The 14282-nt window shown below is 43.6% G+C and overlaps 1 protein-coding gene across 1 annotated transcript in view; it reads right to left on the reverse strand.

Moving 5' to 3' along the window:
• The window catches only part of LOC136875883 (lactosylceramide 4-alpha-galactosyltransferase), an 81000-nt gene that overhangs the window by 17097 nt on the left and 49621 nt on the right, over positions 1-14282 (reverse strand). The window contains exon 3 of the mRNA XM_067149503.2: positions 6833-7043. Within this exon, the coding sequence (XP_067005604.2) occupies positions 6833-7043 (211 nt within the window). The remainder of the gene's footprint in view (positions 1-6832; positions 7044-14282) is intronic.

Raw genomic sequence — 14282 nt, forward strand, 5'->3', positions numbered from 1 at the left:
GCATCCAAGAATTACTGATTTTGTATCCTTCTTCTAAATTTATGTTATTCGGATGTTTCTTGATTTCGATAGCCTCGCGGATTTTTCTTTCCAGATTCCAAGGGATAGCTGCTAGGATCTTGGTCTTGTCAAATGATATTCCGTGCCTAGTTTCGCAGGAATGCTTGGCTAGTGCTGAAATATCTGTGTTTTTGTTCTTGGTGTGACGGATATGTTCTTTTAGGCGGGTGGAGATCAGACGTTTTGTCTCACCTACATAACAAGCTCCGCAGCTACATTCAATGTGATACACTCCAGGGGCCTGTAATTCTGTTGTGTCTTTTACTGGTGGTAGATAACGGGCTAGCTTACGGTGAGGTTTATAGATAGTTTTTATGTTGTATTTGTCCAGTATCTTGCCGATCCTGTCTGTAGTGTTTTTAATGTATGGCAGTATCGCTGTTTTCTGGCGGGTCAGTTCTTCTTTCCCGTTGTTTTCTCCTGCGGCGGTCTTTTCTTTCTTCTCTTCTGATTTTTTAAGGACTCGTCGGATGTTATTGAGCGAGTAGCCATTTTTCCTAAGGGTTTCCGTGAGGTGTTCTTTTTCTTCCTCGAGGTGCTCTGCGTCAGATATCGCTATGGCCCTGTTTACTAGTGATGTTAGGACAGCCTGCTTTTGTGATGGGTGATGATGAGACGAGGCGTGTAGGTACCTGTCTGTGTGAGTGGGTTTCCTGTATACTGCGCGACTCAGCGTCCCATTGGGGTTACGTATTACTAGCACATCCAGGAACGGTAGTTTTCCGTCTACTTCTATTTCCATGGTGAACTGAATATTTACGTGTATGGAGTTGAGATGGTCGAGAAATAGCTGTAGGTTATTGCTCCCGTGAGGCCAGATTACAAAAGTGTCGTCTACAAAACGGAGAAAACATTTCGGTTTCAGGGCAGATGTAGCTAAGGCTTTCTGTTCGAAGTGTTCCATATACATGTTTGCTATTATTGGAGAGAGTGGCGACCCCATCGCGGCCCCTTCAGTCTGTTCGTAGAACTCCCCGTTGAAATAGAAGTAAGTGGCGCTAAGGCATTCTTTAGCTAGTGTTGACAGGTCTTCTGGAAGTTTCTGATCTAATAGCGGAAATACTTCTGTTAGCGGCACCTTGGTGAAAAGTGACGTGACGTCAAAGCTTACTAATAGGTCCGTACTTTCAATTGATTGGTCCTTAAGGAGCTGGATGAAATGTCGGGAGTCCTTCACGTAGGTTTCAGTGTTTCCTGTATGTGGCTGAAGTAGTCCAGCTAGGTAGCGGGCGATCTCGTGCGTGGGAGAGCCTATAGCGCTCACGATAGGTCGCAGAGGTATGCCTTCTTTGTGGATTTTAGGCAGGCCATACAATTTTGGAGGTATCGGGTCCGAGGATATCAGTTTCTTCTGTATTTCGGCTGGGATACTGGAATTTTTTACTAGTGTGTGGAGTTTGTTCTTAATGCGGTTGGTAGGGTTCCTAATTTTTCTGTATGTAGAATCGGTGAGTAATTGTTCTATTTTCCGAGTGTAGTCTGTGCGTGTCATTATCACCGTAGCGTTGCCTTTATCTGCGGGTAGGATAATTGTTTCCGTATCTTGACGTAGTGTTTTTAGGGCATGAATTTCTTCTTTAGTCAAATTGGATGGCGGCGGCTTTGCGGATCTCAGTAGACATGATACATCCTGTCTGATCTCCTCTGCAGATTCGGTAGGAAGGTGCCGGATTGCAATTTCTACTTTGCTAATTATTTCTTCTACCGGTATACTATTCGGAGCTACTGCGTAGTTGAGTCCTTTTCTCAAGACCGAGGTAGTGGGTTCACTGAGTGGCTTATCTGTGAGGTTTACTATTACATTCTTCTTCAGTGGAGCAGGTGGTTCCGGTTTCTGTTTTTGTAAGAGGCGGTTGAATTTCTTGTTTTGCTTGGCAGTGGCTAGTTCCAGTGTACGCTGGGATTGTGTGTTGCTAATGCTGTCTAACGTGGTCCAATCATTGAGCGACAGAGTGCTGGCAAGTTGCAAGTGGAGATGAAATAATTTATTGTTGAGGTAGTCCAGAGTCTGTGACACAAGACAGACTCTGGACTACCTCAGCAATAAATTATTTCATCTCCACCTGCAACTTGCCAGCACTCTGTCGCTCAATGATTGGACCACGTTAGACAGCATTAGCAACACACAATCCCAGCGTACACTGGAACTAGCCACTGCCAAGCAAAACAAGAAATTCAACCGCCTCTTACAAAAACAGAAACCGGAACCACCTGCTCCACTGAAGAAGAATGTAATAGTAAACCTCACAGATAAGCCACTCAGTGAACCCACTACCTCGGTCTTGAGAAAAGGACTCAACTACGCAGTAGCTCCGAATAGTATACCGGTAGAAGAAATAATTAGCAAAGTAGAAATTGCAATCCGGCACCTTCCTACCGAATCTGCAGAGGAGATCAGACAGGATGTATCATGTCTACTGAGATCCGCAAAGCCGCCGCCATCCAATTTGACTAAAGAAGAAATTCATGCCCTAAAAACACTACGTCAAGATACGGAAACAATTATCCTACCCGCAGATAAAGGCAACGCTACGGTGATAATGACACGCACAGACTACACTCGGAAAATAGAACAATTACTCACCGATTCTACATACAGAAAAATTAGGAACCCTACCAACCGCATTAAGAACAAACTCCACACACTAGTAAAAAATTCCAGTATCCCAGCCGAAATACAGAAGAAACTGATATCCTCGGACCCGATACCTCCAAAATTGTATGGCCTGCCTAAAATCCACAAAGAAGGCATACCTCTGCGACCTATCGTGAGCGCTATAGGCTCTCCCACGCACGAGATCGCCCGCTACCTAGCTGGACTACTTCAGCCACATACAGGAAACACTGAAACCTACGTGAAGGACTCCCGACATTTCATCCAGCTCCTTAAGGACCAATCAATTGAAAGTACGGACCTATTAGTAAGCTTTGACGTCACGTCACTTTTCACCAAGGTGCCGCTAACAGAAGTATTTCCGCTATTAGATCAGAAACTTCCAGAAGACCTGTCAACACTAGCTAAAGAATGCCTTAGCGCCACTTACTTCTATTTCAACGGGGAGTTCTACGAACAGACTGAAGGGGCCGCGATGGGGTCGCCACTCTCTCCAATAATAGCAAACATGTATATGGAACACTTCGAACAGAAAGCCTTAGCTACATCTGCCCTGAAACCGAAATGTTTTCTCCGTTTTGTAGACGACACTTTTGTAATCTGGCCTCACGGGAGCAATAACCTACAGCTATTTCTCGACCATCTCAACTCCATACACGTAAATATTCAGTTCACCATGGAAATAGAAGTAGACGGAAAACTACCGTTCCTGGATGTGCTAGTAATACGTAACCCCAATGGGACGCTGAGTCGCGCAGTATACAGGAAACCCACTCACACAGACAGGTACCTACACGCCTCGTCTCATCATCACCCATCACAAAAGCAGGCTGTCCTAACATCACTAGTAAACAGGGCCATAGCGATATCTGACGCAGAGCACCTCGAGGAAGAAAAAGAACACCTCACGGAAACCCTTAGGAAAAATGGCTACTCGCTCAATAACATCCGACGAGTCCTTAAAAAATCAGAAGAGAAGAAAGAAAAGACCGCCGCAGGAGAAAACAACGGGAAAGAAGAACTGACCCGCCAGAAAACAGCGATACTGCCATACATTAAAAACACTACAGACAGGATCGGCAAGATACTGGACAAATACAACATAAAAACTATCTATAAACCTCACCGTAAGCTAGCCCGTTATCTACCACCAGTAAAAGACACAATAGAATTACAGGCCCCTGGAGTGTATCACATTGAATGTAGCTGCGGAGCTTGTTATGTAGGTGAGACAAAACGTCTGATCTCCACCCGCCTAAAAGAACATATCCGTCACACCAAGAACAAAAACACAGATATTTCAGCAGTAGCCAAGCATTCCTGCGAAACTAGGCACGGAATATCATTTGACAAGACCAAGATCCTAGCAGCTATCCCTTGGAATCTGGAAAGAAAAATCCGCGAGGCTATCGAAATCAAGAAACATCCGAATAACATAAATTTAGAAGAAGGATACAAAATCAGTAATTCTTGGATGCCCATCATTCATAGCTTAAGACATACAGACCACAACATAAACACACGGGCCGCAACCCCATTACATAACAGCGCGGGGAAGCCCCCACTACCTGGCTGTGACATAAACTTTCCAGAAGCCTCGCGAGACAGCCAGGGCTTACGCCAGCCAGATAGGCTAGGATATAAAAGGCCAAGATCAAGGACACTCTAGTAGTGTAACTCTGCCTGGGAGACTGATTACCTCGGATCGAGTAGGGGTATTTCAGTCGCCTTGACAATGAATACTGCAATGTATTCGAAACGTCGGCAAACTGTACGTGATATGCGTACAAGTACAACACGGTTCAACCCGGAAAATAAATTAAATAATAACAGATATGTCCGTCGAGAAAGTAAATAAGCTGATTAATGCTTTTGAAGCAACGATTAATGACTTTGAGGCGCGCCTTCAGTTGTTATCCAGCTCTGCCAACCCCAGGGAAGAGTCCCTAGACTTGCTGAGTCAGGATTTTCGAGACTTCCGAGGCGCCATCTCCTCCGAACTTGCCGTGCTGAAAGAAGAGCTGTGCAGGTTAGCACGGCAGCTCGACCATCAAGAAGAACTCATTGATGAAGGAGAGCAGCACAGCCGTAGAAACTGCCTCCTAATCTATGGAGTCTCCGAGGAACCGCGGGAGAACATTTACGAAAAAGTGAGGGAAACCTTCCGAACGAAGTTGAACGTGGACTTCACGATGGAGAGCTTCGACCGGTGCCACAGGATTGGGCGGCCTCAGCGCTCAGCAACTGACGTGGTATCTACAGGCAGGCGCCCTATAATAGTTAAATTTACCCGTTGCCACGAACGTGACCGAGTGTGGAAGGCGAAGCGGCTCCTGAAGGGCACAAAGGTACTCATCACCGAGTCCCTCACCAAAACCCGAAAGTGCATATTAAACCTTGCTAGGGATCACTTCGGGCCATCCCGCGTTTGGACCCAAGACAGACGTATCGTGATTCACCTTCCTAATGGGACGAAAAGATCCATCACCACTGTCGCGGAACTGGACAGCATAAAAAATCTGCGAGATAACAGTGACAATTAACATGAAACAGCACAGCTCGATAGTGCATCTGCTTGTTATTCATAAGTGTTTTTGTAAGTGTATTATGTGTGTGTGTATGTGTGTTTTAGTGGTAGTCAGTGTAAGCATTTATCAGGATGTCGAGGTAAGTTGTATGCTATTTCTGTTATACTATTTCGTTAACATTCCGTTATTCAGCTGATCCAGAGCTCTGTATCTGACACTGACCATGGCAGCATCCCCCCTCTCACCCCGTCACCTCTCACCAACGGCTTGCTCCTCAAACAGGCATTATCTCCCTCTACCAACTTACAGTGCTGCCATGTCAACGCACTCTCCCTGGTAGCGCATTTCGACGAAATTCAAGCCATAATGAGGGAAAATAATATCCATATTCTTGCTATTAGCGAAAGCCGGCTTACACCGAGCATACTCTCTGGTATGGTACAACTTGACCGGTATTCCCTCTTACGTCATGATAGATCCGATGGCAGAAGAGGAGGTGGAATCCGCCACTCTTACTTGGATCCATGGACGCTCATTTCCTGCTTAGGTATTCTACACCACCTAAATTCTGGAAGTTTGGACACCTATCAAAATAAAATTCTGGATGAATGCCCCCCCCCCTCCTCCAAACTGAAACCCTGGCTACGCTACTGGTTCGACACCACTAACTTCCGAATGAAAGCTGACAGTTACGTAAGCCTGCGCAGCCACTCGCTCGGTGCAGGAAAAATGCTTTTTCACCATGTTAGAGGAGGATTTCGAGCATGCGGTACAGGAAAATAGTCCTTCCCAAGTTCATAAACTATTCAAAGATCTAGGTCCAGCCGAGCAATCGAGTAAACTGTTTCACTGGACGCGCTTTAAAGACCTTCAAAACTACCATGGGGCATCTGAAAGCTTTGTTCGGTGCTTTTCACCAGAGCCACTGCAAGGAGAGTTCCTCCATTCTCATTTGTGTATGTTGCTCCTCATCTTCCCCAGCCTTTTCTAATTCGGTTTAGAATCCTCCACTGGCGACTAGGTCGGTGGAATCCAGGAAGCCGCTCGCAAGGATTATCCATGATATGATGATGTAATAAATTAGTTTGCCATAGGTACTGACGTTCCCAGCCATCCGTTATGAAGATGAATATAGTTAACTCGGTAAATGTATTCCGTGTTCTGGCATAGTTCTCTCAATTTCCTCGTTAACGATCGGCGAATCTAACATTAAGCAGTACCAGTCCCCAACAGTAACCAGATTTATGACTGTCTACAGCCGCCTCTACTGTGCCGATAGCAGATAACTCTTGACCAGTAACATGCTTGCTTTGTCAGTGATAGTCCACGGGGAGTACTTCGAAAGCGTGCCGGTCCTGGAACCGGCTCGCTTGTCAGTCTCCAGTGTTGCATAGCTGCACGCAGTCCTATCCAGTCTCACTGCTCGCTCTCAGAGGCTATATGGTTAAAACTGAGAGTTCACAACGCTGTGTCTCAAGCTGGGGAAATTCTGGCGCACCCCGCGGACAAGGAATGTAAACACAGCCAGCCAGTTAGGCTCCAAAAGCGTGCCGGTCGTTAACGAGGACATTGCAATAACAATGAAATCACAAATCGCACTCTGTCATATACTGTAGATCTTAAGACTCACCTCGTGCACACGGCACACCTTTCGGAGTACACGCGTGATGACGCCAGGACCATTATGACCCCATATGTCACCTCGAAATTCAGTTCGGAGATCCTTTACACATGCTGTCGCTATCTCATGACCTACGCCATCATGAGCGAAGTTCAACACTCCTGCAGCGATGTCCTGCAGCGACTCAGCGCCCGCGAAGTTGCTCATGCCACTCAGCGACCTGCGACACAAAAGAACAAAAATCCCAACATTAATTCTCAGTGATTTAGTTTATATTTGACACTAGCTGCCCTACTAGTTGACGGATTAGTTTATGTACAAGTGCTGCAGTAATGTCATCTAGTGGGGAAAAATGGCAGCTGAAGAGTCAGTGACTGTAATGTTATTGCTGATTAGTTTCAGGGGATCCCTGTAAAGATTAGTGGTAGAGTGTCGAGCTCCGGATCTCAAGATCGCAGATTCAAAATCGATAGCGGTACCATAAGTTATTCACAATTATGCCAGGCAGGGTTGGTTCCATCAAAAAGGCCGTCATGACCAAGGAAGGATTTATCATAATCGCACAACTTCGGACCAGGAGCTGTACCGTACACTAAATTCGGAAATCATCCTCATTCTCTCTCGGCTTTGTTCAGCTTCATCATATTTCATCATTTTGCCAAGCACTTTCGTATGAAAATACAAATTTAACATGTCTCATTAAATGTTACTTCAAATAAATTCCGGAAAGGGACATGTACTTCACTACATCCGTGCGAAGAATGGATACAAATGTTAGTATGGAGATAAAGTTGGAATTAAAGAGGACAAATTGCGGCAAATATTCATTTATAGGACGAGGAATAAGGGATTGGAATTATTTATCAAGGGGCATGTTTGATAACCTTCCATGTTCTTTGAAAACATTTAACAAAATGCGAGGTAAACAGCTGATACGGAATCTGCCATCTGGGCGCCAGCCCTAAATGTAGATGATTGATTGATTGATTGATTGATTGATTGATGTAGGGGACTCGTCTCACTGAATCTATTGCTACAATTTCTAAATAGACTGTTATTTTGATCACAATCAAACCATGTTATTAGTTCTCTATTTCCAATAAATTTAACACATTATATTCACTTTCAAACTCAGCACAATTACTGGAAGAACTTTCTCCGAGCTTGAGCTGTATCTGTGACTTCATCGTATTTGATGTGATTCAAAGCATTACTCTCAATGTACAATATAAAACTCGAAAGAAGTCGAAATGCGTTGAGAAAGTGTTGATCGCAGACAGGTTTTTAACTTCCTTGAAAACGTAAATGATCTCTCGCCACTTGTATTAGAAATTGACGACGTAAACAAACGTTTGAGATTGGTTTCCACAATTGGACATATTTCTTTCAAACCATCACTTTCCATAAGTAGCTATAGAAGTATTCCTGCCGAACTGAGGACTGGTCTTGTTCCACGAGACTCGCCAAACGACGGCTATAGTTCATCACAAAACTGTTTTCCATATCACTTGAATATAAACAAAGACGTATATGGTGTTTTAAGGCGAATACAAATAACGATTTCATCCTTAACCATCCAGCTGTACTGCACTCGACAAGCAAAGCATCCTGTACCGCATGCTCGAAATCCTCCTCTAACATGGTGAAAAAGCATTTTTCCTGCACCGAGCGAGTGGCTGCGCAGGCTTACGTAACTGTCAGCTTTCATTCGGAAGTTAGTGGTGTCGAACCAGTAGCGTAGCCAGGGTTTCAGTTTGGGGGAGGGGGGGGGGCATTCATCCAGAATTTTATTTTGATAGGTGTCCAAACTTCCAGAATTTAGGTGGTGTAGAATACCTAAGCAGGAAATGAGCGTCCATGGATCCAAGTAAGAGTGGCGGATTCCGGAAGCTGATAGTAATCTTCTTCTTATTATTCTACTTCTTCTTCTTCTTCCCCCGCCTTTCCCACATCTGTAGGGTCGCGGTTGCGAACTGTGTCGCACATGTGGATTTGGCCCTGTTTTACGGCAGGATGTCCTTTCCGACGCCAACCCTATATGGAGGGATGTAATCACAGTTATGTCTTTCTTTGGTGGTTGGTAGTGTAGGATGTTGTCTTAATATGAAGAGAAAAGTTTAGGGACAAAAACCCAGTTCCAGAGCCAGAAGAATTAATCAGACGCGATTAAGATCCCCGACCCGACCTGGAATCGAACCCGGGAGCCTCTGAACCGAAGGCCTCAACCCTGATCATTCAGCCAATGAGTCGGAGTCCGGAAGCTAATATTAATATACATTATATTGCACCCGCTCACCTCCTGATTCCCAGACTAGCCTTAATCTCAGGGGTGATCGGTTCATAAAATATAAAAGAAAATTAATAAAAAAAATCAAAATATATATCGGCGCACCAAATGAACACAGGGATGAACGGGACATGCAAATTAAGGTAACGAGGGACGGCTCATTCATGGATATAAATTATAGACTCCACAATATGGCTGGGAAGTCACAACTTAAATTTCATGGGCATACTGGACTAACTATAAAAAGATAGGGAAATTGTTTCCTATTGAAATTGCAATGAGGAGCAATTTATTAACTTATTTTACAAACTACACATGATGACAATTATTACATTGGGACACTTCCATCCTGAAAAATAAATGCCATTCTACTTGGATTTACCTCACTACTCTGGTAGTGTAAAACATTTGGTGAATTCGCCCCAATCGGTTACTGCGGTCGAATTCACATCCGTATGAGTGGACGTTTCATCGCTGGAGATCTTTCGGAGACGAAGGCATGACAGTAACTATTTACTGTCATCTCCTCGTTCCGTTTGGACATGAGACACTTCCAGTATGTACATTCTGGTGAGCCGGACACCCACCGTGGAAATGTTATCATCTCGAAAACGGGAATTTATAGTACGGACAAACTCTAGCCTATTATTTCCAGATTCACAAACATGCCAGGTAGAGCTCATTAACTCAAAGCCTATTTGAATATTTACACTTGTCAATACGACAAGACGTACGGAATTTTCATTACTATGCTCTGACAATGAAGTCATGTGCCGTCCGTGGGTTAATTCGTATCTACCGCTAACTCTCTCCCCCGTGAAAACCCAACATCTGGTTCTGAGCAGTTCGACACATGACGACTGTCCCTATCATATCCTCCTATGATTATTAAACAATATCATTATCATTCTTTACCTGATCATTATCATACCATTAATTTCAATTATAATCCTATATTTGATTATTAACATTTGTCATCTGGGATGATTATATGCCAACCGTTGCCGACGTTTCAAACGAAGGGTCGTTCTTCCTCGTAATTTATCCGCACAATTTAATGATCAGTTTCCTAATAAAATATTATTATTATTATTATTATTATTATTATTATTATTACAATGAATCATCGTCCAAAAAAATCTCAATTTCCTTTCATCAATTATTATTATTCTCAAAATACTATTGCAAGTTCTTCATCTTCTGCTTCTTCAACTTTTCATTATTATTATTATTATTATTATTATTATTATTATTATTATTATTATTATTATTATTATTATTATTATTATTGTTACCGTATTTTTGTGGTAGGTCGAGGTGAAAGAAGGTGCGGGGGTGAACGGGTCTCAAACTACGAAATTAAAGTTAATGTAAAATTTAACAAGGTTATATTCTCTTTTCAAAATCAAGAAATAACAAGCATGGAAGGTACAGAGTAGCAAGGCAACAAAAGAGCAACAACAGTATTTACAGGCTTTTGGGCTTCGAGCCCCGAACTCACAATTCTTGAGCAGTTAGCCCAAGCTTACATGTACATAAGGTTTAACAAAGGGGCAGAAAACCCCAATCACGCCCAGGAGCACTTGCTCCAAATTACACAGTAGACCTCCTAGAGGCACGCAGAAACAAATTTCAAAAGAGCGATCCGCTCTCAAAACTTTTAAGCCTATCAAAAGGCCACACCTAACTCGACCTTCAAGCTGTCCTCTAAGGACATAAACACAGGGGTAAAATACCCAACCTACTGAGGCCTATTAAGCGAGAAAAGGATAATTACATGGCCTCTAAAATACCAATGTGAGAGGAGGCGAACTGCACTCCTAATACATTTTGTTTTAAAACCTAATCCGGCTCTAGGCCACAAATGCAAGGGCTAATCCCATACTAAAGAGGTGACTTTAGAAAAAAACAATTTACATTACGTTAAAGAAGAATAGGTTGTGAAAAAGTAAGTTCACCTCAAAACAATATGAGTGGGAGCTCGAGAGGGTTAAGCACTCTCTATCCCAATATGAAGCTTAAAAGAGAATAGATACTAAGAGTCTTTACATTTTAGGGAAAAGTTACATGGTGGAAACGCTTCGGACCCGCCCCGAGAGTTAAACTGCTGAGCTAGCAAGAAAAGAAGTTATTAAATGGCCATTACCTGGTTGTTGAACTGCTGCCCGAAGAAAGAGGCGCTTCCCGCCCCCTGCTATGTACTTTACACACTGAAAGATGGTAGAGAAATGGCGCAGAGACCCTAAAATCAGCAGTTTATATACTCTCGCGGAAAGTTCGAGGCGTTTCAGGAAAGAAAACACCCGCCCACAATCATTTATTGGTTAGGGTTAAGCAGCATATCCAATTTGAAGAAGAAACACCTTATTGGTCGTAAATTAATTAAAGAAATTCGGGATTGGCTAAATACAAAACAAGGGGAAAGAAAGGGGTATACAGCCAACTTAAACAATAACAGAAAGAAATTTAACAAGAAACAAACTTTTGAAATAAAAATTTCTCCAAAAAACAGTTCTTTCACTTCGCACTAGGGTGCACTTTTGTAGTTCTTCAGTAGTGTCCTCTAGAAGAGAAAGTTCACACTTCTTACTACAGGTAAAACAAAAATACGTCAAAAATGACCCAGTTCAAAAACTCCAAAATTTCCAAGTAGTGACATCTTCTGAGAAACTTGAAAATTAATACCGTAGATAAAGTTCAGACTTCCTCCAGCAGATGAGTTTCAACTGGCGCAAATTTTAAATAAGCGGCGTGGAGGTGTACCGCCCGGTACAGACCTCCCCCCCCAAAAGTCCCTCCAGGGGTGACACCTGAAATTTGTTTGAAAATAAGGTCCAAGTTATGATGTTGATATGGAGATTAATTGCAGAAGCATTTATAAAAATTTTCTAAATTTGGTTTGATCCAGTTTCAAAATCCTTGTAGTAACCGTTGAAGTAATGTCTTTATGTTTGTAGGAATTAAATTCAGAAGAAAAACTTTTAATACTTGAAAGTGAAGAAAAATTTTCTAAGTCCACCAAATATTGCAGTAGAATTCCCAGGTGTAGTAATTGCTGATAGTAAATGTCCATGTAGTTGATTAAATTGGATGGCCAGACCGGCCGCTGCAGCTTGTGTCCAGAGGAGGCCGCTCGGGCCCCTCAAGTACCCTGAGATACCGCTCGCCCGCACTATGAGAGGAGTAGAGGTTTTGAAGCACGCCGCGCCCGCGGTGAACATATACAGGCTGCGGGCCGGTAGCAGATCGTGCGCCGCACATCAGCCTTGGCCGGGAGGAGGGCTCCGGCTCGCCGTACACAGGTTGGCCTCACTGGGGAAGGGCGGGCCCATACCCTGCCTCAGGAACGGTACGGCGCCGCGCTGCTGCAGGGGCACTGAAACATTAAAGCTCGGCGGCAGAATTTTGTTTGACCAGAATGATTTTTAGGGTACAGTCTCAGTGGAGGAGATGAGTGGCCAGCGGCGTGGAGATATTTATTTCATTCCTCTAAGACACTGTGTATTGTGGAGCAGGAGACGGGAGCGTGGTAATGGCCGTGACAAGGACAGGATGGCAGTTTAACTAATCGGGGAAGGTTTACAATCAATGGTTACAGACAAAGTAAACACATTCCAAGGGCGGAAGGCCTTAAAAGTGAAACCCCTCAAAAAATATAACATTCCTATTTCTTTCAAAATTATATGAAGCAAGTTAACACAGAAATTACACCGGTTTCATCTGTGACAGGTGAACCCTAAATATCCTCTCGGTGGCTGGATTACTTAACAATAAGGTAACGGGAGTAAGGAAATCGAGAATGATACACGGCCCATGAAATCTGGGGGCAAGCTTGCCCGCGGGAACAAAATTCTTGACCATCATCTGGTCGCCTACCTTCACATTGGTGGGTCTCCGTCCACGATCATATCTTTCCCTAACCTTTTCATGAGAGACTTTAAGATTGGCTTTAGCCTTCTTCCAAAGATCTTTAATGTTGTCTGGGTCTATTGTCTCAGGTAGAATGTCACTCAGAGACCAGAGGTTAGAGAGCGGCGTGTTGGGAACGAACTTAAACATCAAAGAAGCTGGGGTAAACTTGTGAGATTCATGAATCGCCGAATTCAAAGCAAAAGCTAACCAATGCAGGGACGTGTCCCATCTAGAATGATCTTCATGATGGTAGGGAATAAGCGCGGACCTGAGATTACGATTAACCCGTTCAGCCAGAGATGGTTGGGGGTAATAAGCAGAAGTTGTCACATGAAAGATGGACAGGTCAAAACAGAATTTACGAAAAAGATTTGATGTGAACGCCTTAGCATTATCAGACACAATATATTGGCACGGACCAAAAGAAGCAAAAATAGAATTTAGGCAAGTAATGGTGGACTGAGCGGTAGCCAGCTTAGTCGGAAATAACCAGGAAAATCTTGTAAAACCGTCTACGCATACAAAGATGAACTTGTTGGCATTTCCCTTTGACTGGGGGAAGGGTCCTACATAATCAATATACAGGCGTTCCATGGGGCGCGAAGCCTGATGCGAAGACAAAAGGCCTACCTTGGTGGATATGGTGGGTTTACTAAGCAAACAAGATTTACAAGCTTTTACTAGTTCACGGATTTCACCGTCCATACCCTTCCAGATGAACCTTTCACGAATCTTTTCACGAGTTTTAAAGATTCCAAGATGCCCCCCTAATGGGGTCTCATGATAGTACTTGAAGATCATAGGCACAAGAACCGCTGGAACGACAACCTTCATCATCTTATCATGCCTCGGAGGGCAACATAGAACACCATTCCTCAGTACATAAGGGACAACATGTTCCCCAGAAGAAAGGGTTTCCATTATCGGAGCCAGCGTCGGATCTTCACGTTGGTATTTCTCAATATCCCTAAAGAGCATGGGAGCATCTGTTAAGATGGCATTAACATCAAATAGTATGGACTCGGTAGGTGATGAACTGTCGACCGGTTCATGGGTCTCAACGTCGTTGGAAAACATACGGCTGAGTCCATCAGCAACAACATTTTCGGTACCTCTGATATGCCTGACATCGAATTGGAAGGCAGAAATACGGATGGCCCAACGGGCTATACGACCAGTACGACGCAGCCTACCAAAGACCCAGCTTAAGGCTTGATTATCTGTCTCCAGGTCGAATTTAACATGTTCCAGATAGAGACG

This window comes from Anabrus simplex, chromosome 6 (assembly GCF_040414725.1).
Source record: "Anabrus simplex isolate iqAnaSimp1 chromosome 6, ASM4041472v1, whole genome shotgun sequence".
Classification (NCBI taxonomy): domain Eukaryota; kingdom Metazoa; phylum Arthropoda; class Insecta; order Orthoptera; family Tettigoniidae; genus Anabrus; species Anabrus simplex.